The sequence below is a fragment of the Chiloscyllium punctatum genome, chromosome 38 (assembly GCF_047496795.1).
Source record: "Chiloscyllium punctatum isolate Juve2018m chromosome 38, sChiPun1.3, whole genome shotgun sequence".
Taxonomy (NCBI): Eukaryota; Metazoa; Chordata; class Chondrichthyes; order Orectolobiformes; family Hemiscylliidae; genus Chiloscyllium; species Chiloscyllium punctatum.
This window is the reverse complement of record NC_092776.1, coordinates 42,888,496-42,902,830: the sequence shown is the minus strand read 5'-3', so window position 1 is coordinate 42,902,830 and position 14,335 is coordinate 42,888,496. Positions and strand designations below refer to the sequence as shown.

General features: G+C 38.9%; 1 protein-coding gene across 1 annotated transcript in view; it reads left to right on the top strand.

The window, feature by feature from the left end:
• Nucleotides 1-14,335, top strand: part of LOC140463271 (coiled-coil and C2 domain-containing protein 2A-like) — a 128,575-nt gene that overhangs the window by 67,243 nt on the left and 46,997 nt on the right. The window contains exons 9-11 of the mRNA XM_072557028.1: nt 7,886-7,981; nt 8,661-8,687; nt 8,778-8,981. Of these exons, the coding sequence (XP_072413129.1) occupies nt 7,886-7,981; nt 8,661-8,687; nt 8,778-8,981 (327 nt within the window). The remainder of the gene's footprint in view (nt 1-7,885; nt 7,982-8,660; nt 8,688-8,777; nt 8,982-14,335) is intronic.

Genomic DNA, 14,335 nt, shown 5'->3' with positions numbered 1-14,335 from the left:
TTAATTCAAGCCTGAAATGGGACAGTATGGATTAGAATAGCCACGACTGTCTGGTTGAGTGAACAACATGATGTTTATTGAATTGCTGCAAAACCTTACAGATTAGGAGCACTCTAACCTCATGTCTGTCTCCTACCAGCTCTCGCTTTACTCTGAACAAGTCACTGCTACGTCATTATACTGGATGGAGTTTACTGCACTCAGATATGTACTAACATTTTGAGATCCTTTCAGAAGCATAGGCATTCCAAAATGGAGATACACATTCTCTGACTTTTACCCATATAATATGAAGGAAGACAGTTTCATCAGGGCTATCGTTGACACTACAGAGTGGACTGTGGCTACAGTTGAACTTGGCCAAGCAAGGCATGCCTGCAAACTTGGAATAAAAGCAGAATATTGTGAATGTTCAAAATCTGAAACAAGCACAGAGAATGCTGGAGAAACTCTGCAGGTGTGTCAGCATTCTGTGGAAAGGGAAACAGTTATTGTTTTGAATCTGGTATGAATTTTCTTCAGAACCTTTGTTTTTCTCTCTCCACAGATGCTGCCAACATTCTTAATAGTTATGTCTCTAACTTTCCAAAAGCACTGCCTCACTTCACATTAGTTTACTACTGGGCAGCTGTCTCCAGCAGCTCTCCTGTCCCCAGTTGCATGTGGCAGTTGTAGGCAAATTGGAAAAATCAAAGTCGGAATTCAGTCTTTAATTAGTTCTATGCCCGGGGCATTGCTAGAGCTATTTTTAATGTTCATCTACCTCCCTGCCAAGTGCTAGAAATCTGGCACCATATGACTTGTCTTTGTCATTTTCCTGAACAGTTAATCATATTCTTTCAATCTCAGTTTCAAATGTACCAATTGACCTAATATGAATTTGCATGTGGATGGGAGTTCCAAAGTGTTAGTCTTTGTGTATAGAAATGTTTCCCGTCTCTCTGCTGAATGATCAAAGTCTATTTTATAAGACAATGTACCCAGTTTCTGTTAATATCTTCAAAAATTCAATCAAATCACCTTCTAAATTTCAGGGATCACTAAGTGTTCCTGTAACTTCTTTCTGTAATGTAAACCTTGGAGTTGGTAAATCTTTGCTGTATTACATCTGGGTTGGTATAATCTCCCGAAAGTCTTGTTCTTAGAAATGTTAACAATAATCCAGGTGCAGGCTTTGTATCACTGAAGCATGACTTGTATTTCAGTTTTTTGAATATTAAAATGAGCACTATCTTAGCCATTTTGATCAATTTCCATACTTATACATGGCATTTTAATGATTATGTAACTTGGGCCCCAAATTTATCTGGACCATCACTTATTCTCAATTTTCACCTCATAGAAGGCACCCTTCACAATTTTTTTCAGTACAAAGGGGATGGCTTCACTTTTGGTTATGGTGAAATCTATCTTCACTATTTTGCTCATTTATTTAATCTCTTGATACCTCTTTGTAAGTCACACTTCCACCTATCCTGCTCACAATGTTATCCATATTTGTGCCACCAATAAATCTGGAAATGTGATTTTATTACAACATTTGAAGAATTTCAGCTTTTGGAAAGTGGAATTCTAATTTTTAATTTTTTTCTAATCTCTGTTCATAATGTCAGGCACAGGCCCAAGAACAAAATCCTAGTCCCAGTCCAAACAGTGATGCCATTACTTATCCCATTGGGAGGAAATGCTGCTAACCAGTTGATGCAGTCACATGGTTTAGTAGTTTTGGTGAAGGGAGCAATGAAACCGGTTCTCAACTGCTGTGGTGAATCAGCACTAATTTTCTGAACATCATTATTTTATTTTCTGCTTGTTGAATTATAGCAGCAAGCAGCACTAACCATGGTGGAAGTGTTTCAAAAAGATATTCAAAAATATTGCTTGCCCAACATGTGCTATGATCAAGATTCTCTGGACATACAGTAAGATTTATTGTCAATTTTCAGTCATGATGGACTGGTCATGAAGGAGTTTGCTGGGGCCCCAGGATAGCTCAGTGTTGCTATAAGGCTGTTGGAAAAGCTAGGTTACTATTATGAGTGAATTGTTGAAGATTAGGACAAAGAAGGAGTTATGTTTGTGTCTGTGCATGCAGGGTGAGTGCTGGGGATCATGAGGGACTAAGGAATATCCAGAACTTGGCTGAAACCTACATGTGTACTTAAAATAAATTGTTTTACAAAGTGTTGTAAAAAGACAGATTTTTATTCTTATCGACACAAATGTGCAAACTTTAATAATTATATGCTGAATGTTAGTGGACTGCCTAATTGCAGTTTTATTTTTGTGACATGGCATCATCTTAATCTTCAAGTTTTTTTTAATGTACAGTATATTTTTGTTAATCTATGATGTGGCACCTATGTGGTTTTTAAAAAGTACAAATATATTACATCTATTACGTTAACCTTCTCCACTGTTCCTGTCATTTCTTCAAATAATTCAATAAGATTGGTCAAGCATGAAATTTTTACTAACAACTCATATTTTTTGTTTCTAGATACTTAGATTCTAGATTCTGTTACTTATTGAGTAAAGTTTCCATTATCTTTTCACCTGTGTCAAATTAGCTGGCCAGTAGATTCATGGACATATTTCTTTTTCATTCTTAAAGACTGACATTTTACAATGTTGAAAGTGTTCTGCACTGCATACTGTTCTTTTTGGGGTTACCAATTATTCACCATCACTGACTGCATTAAAAGTCAACTAAACATATGATAGTTGATTCATATACCTCACAAATATAAATAAACTGACCTGCAGTTTCCAATCTATTGCATTAAGCGTTTGGTGCAGAGTCTCTGAAACCAGAGAATACAGCGCATAAGACTTTGGTGGGTAAGATATTATCTCAGCAATCGGTTCCCTATGTCTATCCATCCTTGGTCATTTTTTTGTCATCCTTGCCCTTTCTCTCTCAAATTTCACTCTTCTACCAGCATCAATAATTCTGACAGTGGATGCACCTTGCCCAAACTTAAAATAAGATAGAAGTAAAATTTCCCTGAAAGCTATAATTCCAGTTCTATGACCATGGTTTGAACTTTGGAAAAAATTTGGCATGTCTGTCAAATTTGGCCAAAGATGAACTCCTTTGGATATGAAGATTGTACTTCTGCACTGAATTACATTGGATACTGATTTGCTGCCTGTTTGTTATATATTGAAGTAATTTTGTTCAGCTTATAGCCCTTCAGTCCTTTTAGCTGTAATTTAGTTATTGAAATTGAAGTATTTCAATCCCATCATTAACCTGACCATCAGTTATATTGTTTTGTTTTAAGCTTCAGTTGCAATCTGTGTTTTCCTGAGCAGAGGTTTGCTTTCAAGGATTGAAGTACAAACCTCCACTATTTATCAATTTTATAGTGACCTTGAACTTTGCCATCATCACCACTGGCCTGTGTCACCTCCTGAATCTTCATTGTCATGGAATTATCTACATTGGTGTGTCATTAGATACCCATGCCTCAAATAGATCCTCGACTTCACTCACTATGCCTCTTTTCTGATGCTGCATTCGTACTCCTCCTCACTTATGTAACTGTTATCCCACAACTGGATCCCTAACTTTAACTCCAGGTTATATAATCAATCTTTACATCTCCTTCCAGAATGTCCATTCACTTGGAAACCTATTGTGCCTGATTGTATCAACAGAATCCTGGCTAAAGGGTGGTTACATCACTTTACCCTAAATAAAACCTGCCTGGATATATCCACCATTTGCTCCATCAAATCGATATGGTGGCATGGATCTTCTTCTCAGTCACATCCTCATTTGTTTCACTAATTCTTTTTGCATTTTCCCTTTTTTGAGCACCTCAGCTTATTTCAGCTCTGCCCTTTGCATTTTTAATCCTCATTCTCTACTGTCAAACCAGATACCAAAATGTTCTTATTTAAAACCAAAAGAGAAAATGTCGAAAAATCTCAGCAGGTCTGGCAGCATCTGTAAGGAGAGAAAAGAGCTGTTGTTTCGAGTCTAACTGACTCTTTGTCAAAACCTGCTGAGATTTTCCAGCATTTTCTCTTTTAGTTTCAGATTCCAGCATCTGCAGTAATTTGCTTTCATCCAGTGTTCTTATTTAAATATTTTCAATGCTTTCTTTCTTCTGTATCCATAATAAGTGACTTCTCATTCAAGGTGAATTCAACCTCTAGCTTAAAAAACCAGCATCTGAATTGATTACCCTTTCACCATTGCTTAATTTCTACACCCATGTGATTTCTCCCAACGTATATTATTAGTTATTCTCAAAGAGAATGGTAAATTCTAAAATGATTTATGAATTTCCCACTGACCAAATCAAAGAATGATGTGACAAGATTTCCCATTTTAAGACTTTTGTGGTAACAAACAAGTTAAAATCAACATCAACTAAACATTACGTGATGTGCTGCTAATACTCTAAACTACAGAAAAGGTACTCACTATTAACGTTTTTAGCACAACTAAAAACTTCACATATGTACATTTCATCACACTCTCAGCAGAGATGTAATTTTGTACATGAAGATGGGAGACTGATTAGCAAGGCTAGATCTCATGGAATACAGAGAGAACCAGCCATTTGGATACAGAACTGGCTCAAAGGTAGAAGATAGAGGGTGACGGTGGAGGGTTGTTTTTCAGACTGGAGGCCTGTGACCAGTGGAGTGCCACAAGGATCTACTTTTTGTCATTTACATAAATGATTTGGATGCAAGCATAAAAGGTACAGTTAGTAAGTTTGCAGATGACACCAAAATTGGAGGTGTAGTGGATAGCAAATAAGATTACCTCAGATGACAACAGGATCTTGATCAGATGGGCCAATGGGCTGAGAAGTGGCAGATGGAGTTTAATTCAGATAAATGCGAGGTGCTGCATTTTGGGAAAGCAAATCTTAGCAGGATTTATACACTTAAATGGTAAGGTCCTTGTGAGTGTTGCTGAACAAAGAGACTTTGGAGTGCAGGTTTAAAGTTCCTTGAAAGTGGAGTTGCAGGTAGATAGGATAGTGAAGAATGCATTTGGTAGGCTTTCTTTTATTGGTCAGAATATTGAGTAAAGGAGTTGAGAGGTCATGTTGCGGCTTTACAGGACATTGGTTAGGCCACTATTAGAATATTGCATGCAATTCTGGTCTCCTTCCTATTGGAAAGATGTTGTGAAACTTGAAAGGGTTCAGAAAAGATTTACAAGGATGTTGCCAGGGTTGGAGGATTTGAGCTGCAGGGAGAGGCTGAACAGGCTGAGGCTGTTTTCCCTGGAGCGGCGGAGGCTGAGGGGTGGCCTTTTAGAGGTTTACAAAATTGTGAGGGGCATGGAGAGGGTAAATAGACAAAGTCTTTTCCCTAGGGTCAGGGAGTCCAGAACGAGAGGGCATAGGTTTAGGGTGAGAGGGAAAAGATATAAAAGAGACATAAGGGGCAACGTTTTCACACAGAGGGTGGTACAGTATGGAATGAGCTGCTAGAGGAAATGGTAGATGCTGGTACAATTGCAACATTTAAGAGGCATTTGGATGGGCATATGAATAGGAAGAGTTTGGAGAGATATGGGCCGGGTGCTGGCAGGTAGGACTAGATTGGGTTGGGATATCTGGTCAGCATGGACAGGTTGGACTGAAGGGTCTGTTTCCATGCTGTACATCTCTATGAGTCTATGACTCTCTTCCTTGCTGCAACAAGATCTCTTCTTATTGTCTCATCATACTTATAAGTGAATAGATTTCCAGTAGCAAAGCATCCTCTGGTGACCTTTTAGTCTTTAAATCTCCACAAGCCTCAACTCTTTCAAAAGAGGTTCTGTTCTCACCAGCTCTCTGCTTGGTGGTTAAACCAAACAAAACACTCCTTTTTCTTTGCTTGTCATAGCAGCACTTGTTTTCAGTTTTAAGGACATAGATAATGCAGCTAAAGTTACTGATAAACTGACATGAGGGGCTAAGGAGCCGCTATCCTCACCAGAAGCTCCCTTAGAGGTGCCATAGTATGCAGAAAGAAGTTGGTTCTCATGCTTTTCAAGACATTTTTCTCAATATTTATCTTGAATGGGGACTTTTTTTTAACTTCTCCATTCCATTTCTTGATTCCTGTGCCATAGGAGCCAAAGGACATATCCCATCGACCTCTGTCATGTCAATGAGCATAAATCCAATCCCAGAAGCCGCTCTAATTGAACCTTCTGTGATTGACTGAACATTTAATATTAACTGTGCTAAACTATGCTAAAGGCAATCTTTTGCATTGCCACATGCAACCTTTTAAAGGGAAAGGTAGTATGGTGCACTCACCTTGGCATATCAAGTAAGGTAATTGATGACCTTCTCAGAGTTTGTTCTTTGGGTGATTGCACCACTGTCAATTTCCTTTGTGATCTCTGAACTGACTTGTCTGGTTGGGCAGGTTAGTCTCTTTAGACTTAAGAGTGTCTAAAGAACAGGCCCTCTTAACTTGCCCTTTAAGCTTAGAGGAAAACCCATACGGAGACATTGCTGAACAAATAGGCCACCTAGAGTCTTCCATCTGGCATTCTGATTGCAGGTTTCCGTTCATTTCCCTGATCACAACCAGGATGGAATACAGTCAAGTTGTAGCTCCTAGGTGAAAGACAGGCACACTGTATGTTTAGGTGAGAAGCAACTTGCATTTCCTGAATGAAAGGTAACAGTGAATGCTAGGTTGGTAACCCTTTGCCAGCATCTTCCAATGGCACTGTTGCTCTTCCATGCTCTAAATTGTAAGTGAATGACCACTATAACTCCACACTCTTAACTAGCCGCCTGCTATAAAATCAAGTGCAGCTGGCTGCTTAATGTCCTCTGGAGGGGACACGCACAATTCTAGTGTTGTGCTCTGCAGCCTAACTGCAAAATCTAGACTTTTGTTTCCATATCTTTAACGTCACCTGTCTCTGCGCTTGTCTCATTTCATCTATTGCTGAAATTCTCAATAATGCCTAGAATTGATTATTCCAACACACTCCTGGCTGGCTTTCCACATTCTAACCACTTTAAAGCTGAGGTTACCTAGAACTCTGCTTCTCTTGTTCTCGCATCAAGTCCATCTCTTTCACTAGCTATGTGTTCACTTACCTACACAAGCTCAAAGTTATACAGTGCCTCAATTTTAAAGTTCTCATCCAAGTTTTAAAATTCATCCAAGGCTTAAACCCTCCCTATCTATGAATTCATCTTTAGCCTCACAAGTCATATTCTACTAATTTTAGCCTTTGCGCATCTTTGACTTTGATTGCTGCACCATTGATGGCTGTGGTTTCAGCTGCTTGGGCTCCAAGCTCTGGAATTCTCTCTCAACATCTCTACTTCTCTCTCCTTTCAGACAATGCTTAAAACTTACCTCTTTGACCAGTGGAATAATGACAGTATTTTGCTGATATCTTTGTCATCATTCTAAGCTGCACTGGAATTGAGGTCTCCCCCGTCTTCAATCTCTGTTGCTGGAGCTCGAATTTAACGTATTACACTTTAAACTAATTTTAAAAAGCATGGAATCTTGATCTGCACAGTATGTAAGTTGTATTAAATATTCAAAGCCTTTTCTTTAGAGCCTTTCAAATAGTTTAATGTCCCAAAATACCACACAGGAACATTATGAGCCAAATCTGAGTAGCAAAAATTGGCTTGTTTGGATAAAAAAACATGATTTGGAAATAAAATGCTTTTGATGATTTTGGGCAGAATACCCTATTGTACATGAAAGACATGCACATTTTCTTTAAATCAACTCACTACATAAATTGTATTCTCTTAAAACTTATGCCATAAATAAACTTTAAGTATTGCACTTGAAAAATATTACTGTAATTTTTGACCTTTTTCTGATTTTGATACAATAAACAAACATATAACTGAATTACTGTTATTAATCTTAGAGTGACTGCCTTGAGACTTGCAATATTAATCCACATGTCAAGCATTGGCTGGGATCCATTGCTATTCCATTCAGTACGGTACTTGAACAATCAAAGGTACTAATATTACCGACGTTTAAATTATTAGAATGTACCAGTTATCTGAAAATTGTATCATTGAGAGTGTTGCATTTTTGTGTTTTTATAATGGCTAGGTGAATGGTACTTTCAGAATAGACACCCCACCAATGTTACTAGGATATACTTGGAAGAAAATAGACACAGGCTCTTGTGAGCAATTTTATGAGTTTGGACTTGCAGAAAGTTCGCTTCTAACAATCTTTTTAACCTTGGATCCTCAAGTTTCTTGTTCAGATATTGTAAGTTCTCAACTTAATTACAATTAATTCTCAGTTGAATGTACAAAAAAATTAATTACAGGTCATTCTGGTATAATGTGCATTTCATTAACACAAATTGCCTATGATTGATGAATTGTGGACATTGTTTGGATAATGTGAACTTTCTTGAAAAGTTGTAGCAATTTTCTATAGCGATCATGTATAGCGTGATTTTCTTTAGTGGTTTTCTATAGTGTAATTTTCTATAGCTCAGTGTTGCCGAGGAACACAATTGTTGCATTATATCAGAATGACCTGTATTCAATTCTTGGCCTTTAAATAGTATTGTAATACATTTTCAGTATATTCAAATTGGGAATTGACTCAATCAATTTTCAGCTGTGATATTTTGCAATGAAAAGTAATTTTTCTAAACATGTATGCTTTTGCCTTAGGAAGATAGCCAACCACCTCTCTGGCAGGTTAGTAATCAGATTAGAAAATGGTTATTTGATCATTTGTATTTTATTACGGTTAAAAATAATATTAAGCTCTTCTGATTTTTTTTTTAGCTGGAAACAATAGAAGATGAAGATTTGTTGCATATGGCACATACGTTTCAAAAAGATATGCAAAATCTTTACCCAAAGCGAAGAATCATTGTCAATACTATTGACACTGAATGTAGAGTTGGGATTGTTACAAGATATATCAGACCACTTTGTCCACCACAAGAACTGCTTGATATATTTCCTGAAAATTCCAAGGCAACCTTAGTATGTCACATTTTAATTATTTGTAGGGTTCATGAAGGAAGTAATATAGCACAATGAGGTTAAAAATCCTGAGTATGCTAAACTGGAGAACATGGTTTCAAAAAACAAATATCCTGCTCTTAACTATCCTTGCCAAGCAGATCCTCTACCCCTCCATTCCTATTAACTCCTAGAACTACTGATCAAGTATTACTTCTTCTCTGCTATTCTGAACACCTCCCTCAATGATGTAAAACTCTATTAAAATTCTACGGTCTGCTAGCAGGCCTTGACCGACTGTTAATCCATGATTTAAAGGCCACAACACCTCACCCATGCCCTAATATCTCATGACCAATAATCTCAGAAAACATTGAAAAGCTGACCTCATCTTACGGAGTGAGGTTAGCTTTATTTGCAAAATACCATGATAGGTGTGAGGATCCGTTGCTGCATTCCTGGCCACAACAAGTGGCAAAGGAGGAAATTAACCTAATGACTTTGAACCAAGATTATCTGGGCAAAGAGATAAGAAATACTTTGCCACATGGAGTGCAGGTAAGCTTTTCAGAGAAGGGTAGTTCAGAAGAGTCCTTGGAAAATGAGAATGGGATGGGCACTGAGACAAAGAGCAAAAGATTATGGGATGGTCCCACACAATTCAGGGTTGTTCATCAATCTGCTGTGGACAAGTGAACACAAACTTACCTGAAGATTCCAGGTAGCCTCTTTAAGGTCAGTTAGGATTGAGTTTGGCATTTCTTGAGATAAAAGGTTGGAATAAATTTGATCCTCAACATCAAACACTGTGGCTTAATGAGGTGAAGGGAAGGGAGTGGAGGAGTCATAGAGTCATAGAGAGGTGCAGCATGGAAACACCCTTCGGTCCAATCCTTCCATGCCGACCAGATATCCCAACCAAATCTAGTCCCACCTGCCAGCAACCGGCCCATATCCCTCCAAACCCTTCCTATTCATATACCCATCCAAATGCCTCTTAAATGGTGCAATTGTACCAGCATCCACCACTTCCTCTAGCAGCTCATTCCATACACGTACCACCCTCTGTGTGAAAACGTTGCCCCTTGTGTCTCTTTAATATCTTTCCTCTCTCACCCTAAACCTATGCCCTCTCATTCTGGACTCCCCAACCCCAGGGACAAGACTTTGTCTATTTACCCTATCCATGTCCCTCATAATTTTGTAAACCTCTCTAAGGTCACCCCTCAGCCTCTGACGCTCCAGGGAAAACAGCCCCAGCCTGTTCAGCCTCTCCCTATAGCTCAAATCCTCCAACCCTGGCCACATCATTGTAAATTTTTCGAATTGCAGGGGATGAACATGCAACATCTTGACTGGCAAGAATGTCCAATTTCAATAGAAGTGTCTTATTATAATTTTTACTTCTAAGCTTTGCATTTCTGAAATTCTGGAAGAGGATTGGTATCATTCAATGGTGCATGCTCATCAAGGTCCCTACTTCTGGGCCAGAAGTTCTGGGTTCAAGGCCCAGCTGATCTAGAAGGGTTCATTTAAAATATGTCTGAACAGGTTGATTTAAAAGATCCAGGAAGTTGAATCTCCAGCAAGGGGAGAAAAAACTGCTCTACCATCTTTTTACCTATCTTTGGATGTGCTGCCACAAACAATAAGGAACTGGAGGGAGTTGGTTGTAACCTGTGGGGAGATTGCTGTCACCACAACCACTGTCTTCACATATCCTGATGTTTGCCATAAGAATAATCCTTAAAGGCATGTCACACATTCGTTATCAATGGGATGGATTTTGCAAAGGGTGTATTTCCATGCCCCAGCTAAACATTTAGTTGGGATCCCACCCGTAATTCATGTTGCTGCTCCACACACAAATAGCACTCAGTATGATGAGGTTCTGCCCGCACCTGGAAAAGAAGTTATATCTTGGAAAGCTGTCTGCTAATTAGAGTGACAGGTAGCTCACTAGTTCCAACGGTGCAATGTTTAACTGGTGCCCACTGCTGGGATGCCAGACAGTCCCCAAAGAAGAGGAGTTGATGGGGGACATAGTTAGAAACATAGAAAATAACAGCAGGTGTAGGCCATTCAGCCCTTTGAGTCTGCTCTGCCATTTCATCAGGTATTGGCTGATCATCTAACTCAGTACCCTGTTCCTGCTTTCTCCCCATACCCTTTGATCCCTTTAACCCTAAGAACTGTTACTTCTTCTTGAAAACATTCAATATTTTGGTCTTGACCACTTTTTGTGGTAATGAATTTGACAGGCTCACCACATTCTGGGTGAAGAAATTTCTCCTCATCTCATCCTAAATGGCTGACCCCATATCCTTAGACTGTGAACTCAAGTTCTGGATTCCCCAGTCATTAGGAACATCCTTCCTGATTTTACTCTTTCTAGTCCCACTAGAATTTTATAGGTTTCTATGAGATCCTCATTCACTACTTTATACTCTGGTGAATATAATTCTAATCGATATAGTCTCTCTTCATATGTCAGACCTGTCATGCCAAGAATCAGTATGGTAAACTGTCATTGAATTCTCTCTATAGCCAGACTATTCTTCCACAGATAAGAAGGCCAAAATCGTACATAATACTTCACCTGTGGTCTCACCAAGGTCCTATACAATTGCAGCCAGACATCCCCGCTCCTATTCTTAAATATTCTCACTATGAATGCCTTCTTCACTGTCTACTGTACCTATATGCTTACTTTTAGCAACTAGTGGGCTAGAACACCTCAAATTTGTTGCATCTCCTGCTTCCCTAATTTATCATCATTCAGATAACAATCAGCCTTCCTGCTTTTGCTACCAAAGTTAATCTCACAACTATCCACATTTTAATTTTTTTTCATGCATTTGTCCACTCACTAAGTAGTCCAAATCACACTGAAGCAACTCTGCATCTTCCTCATAACTCACCCTCCCACTCATCTTTGTGTTGTTTGCAAACTAGGAGATAATACATTTAGATAACTCATCTAAATCTCTAATATATTTTGTGATTGGCTGGGACCAAGCATTCATCCCTGTGCTACTCCACTAGTTTCTGACTGCCACTGAGAAAATGATCCATTTATTCCTACTCTTTGTTTTCTGTCTAGTAGTCAGTTCTCTATCATGTCAGTGTGTGAACTGTAATCCCATACCCTTCAATTTTACATGCTAAATTCTTATGTAGGTTCTTATCAGAAACTTTCTAAAAGTCTAAGCAAACCACACCCACTGGCCCAACCCCATTATCAATTCTACAACTTATAATCCTTAAACTATTAGGTTGATTTGACAAGAATGATTTCCCTTTTGTAAATCTATGCTGACTCTGTCCTATCCTTCAACTACTTTTCAAATGCTCTATTAAATCTTTTGCAATGAACTTTCACATTATCCACACTACTGATGTCAAACTAATCTATCATTACAGATGGCGAAGTCACATGGGATATGTGGTGAGCTGGTAAGATGGGTTACAGAGTTGGCTTTGTCATAGAAGACAGAGAATAACAGTGGGAGGGTATTTTTCTGACTGGAGATTTGTGACCAGTGGTGTTCTGCATGGATCAGTACTGGGACCCTTGTTGTTTGTAATATACATAAATAATTTGGAGGTGGCCTGAGTAGTAAGTTTGTGGATGACACCAAAATTGCAGGAGCTATTGATAGTGAGGCAGATTGCCAAATAATGCAGCAGGAAATAGATAGGGAGAATTGGACAGAGAAATGGCAGATGGAATTTAATCCAGACAAAAGCTAGGTGATGAATTTATTCAGAACTGCTGCTTTTTTGGCTGATTTGAATGTCCCCTTCCTTGGATCTAATACTATCCCTAATTCATCCTGAAATGGGTTCAGTTCTGAAGAAGGGTTACTCAACCTGAAACGTTAACAGCTAGATCTACTGAGCTTTTCCAGCAGTTTCAGTTTTTGTTTCTGATTTACAGCATCCATAATTCTTTCAGTTTTTATTCCCTGGTTAATCTTACCAGCCATTGCTGGGCTAGATTTCCCATTTCTTTTTGTGCCAGATTGGAATGAACAATTGTTGCAGTTCATTCACGTACTTTAATGTTTTTGATCTCCTATCTACTGTAATCCCTTGAAGTAACTGAAGCTCTTGCCTAATGCCAACATAGTTAACTTTATTTAGATACAACACCCTTGTCTCAGAATCACCTATGGCTCTTGCCATCTTAGTGAAGAGTGCTACCATCTTATCTTCTCCAAGGGGCCTCAGTAGCTAGATTGCCAATTATTCCTTTCTCTTTACACATTCAGAGAAAGATGATGGGGTACATGTTTAAAAGGCGAGGAAATACTGTTAAAAGGAGTTACGACCTTGGGGAGTTAATTCTGATTCGCAAAGGGACTTCCAAAGGAGGTTCCAATCATGCTGACAGCAAGCTCCATAGTCAAAACTGCCAGGCATATGGAAGGGAAATGGAGGAGCCGTTAAGGCTTTAATTGCCATTAATTATTAATTAAGTCAATTAGGACTTCAATCCTCCAAGTTTAGGTAGGATGCCCAATGCTTCTACTGTGCCTCATAAAATGGGTGATAGATCAGGCAGCTAGGTAGGCAGGGCACAGCAGGTCAGGCAGGATTCGAGAAATAGGAAAATTGACGTTTCAGGCAGGATCCCTTCATCAGGAATGAGATGAAGGGCTCCTGCCTGAAATGTCAATTTTCTTGCTCCTTGGACACTGTCTGATCTGCTGTGCTTTTCCAGCACCACTCTAATCTTGACTCTGATCTCCAGCATCTGCAGTCCTCACTTTTGCCTAGCTAGGTAGGCAGGTCACATGCTGCATTTTACAATCACCTCACCACCTTCTAGCATAATAGAGGAGCGGTGTAAAACCTGGTCCCACGTGTCTGATTCTGGTCTTCATAACTTTTACTGCATCTATTAGATGCCACATTCCTACGAGCTATTCATAGTTATGTTGTTTTAACCTTGCAGATGGAAACAGTATAAATTGTTAGGGAGAAGCCAAAAGATCATGGGATGGCTATAAGATATTTTAGAAATTTTTCTGGCAGACCAGTGACACACTAACATCCTTCAGTGCTGTTGCTGGTGATGTTGGTATAGCAGGTCAGCCTGTTGGACTTCATAGATTATGAGCTCCCTGATTGGCTGTAAATATCATCCAATCAGGGATCCCTGGCTGACAGATAAAAAGGATGAGTGTCAGAGATACTCATAAAACATAAAGCAGTATTAAAGTCATGTATAAATAAAGGGTGACGTGGTAGTGGAGTTATTTCAGTAGCGATGAGAGTAAAGCCTGATCCTGAAGAAACACACTCATAACAGTAATTTGTGAGTTGGGATAAATATTTCTTACATCACATCTTTGTTTGGGAAGCTTGAC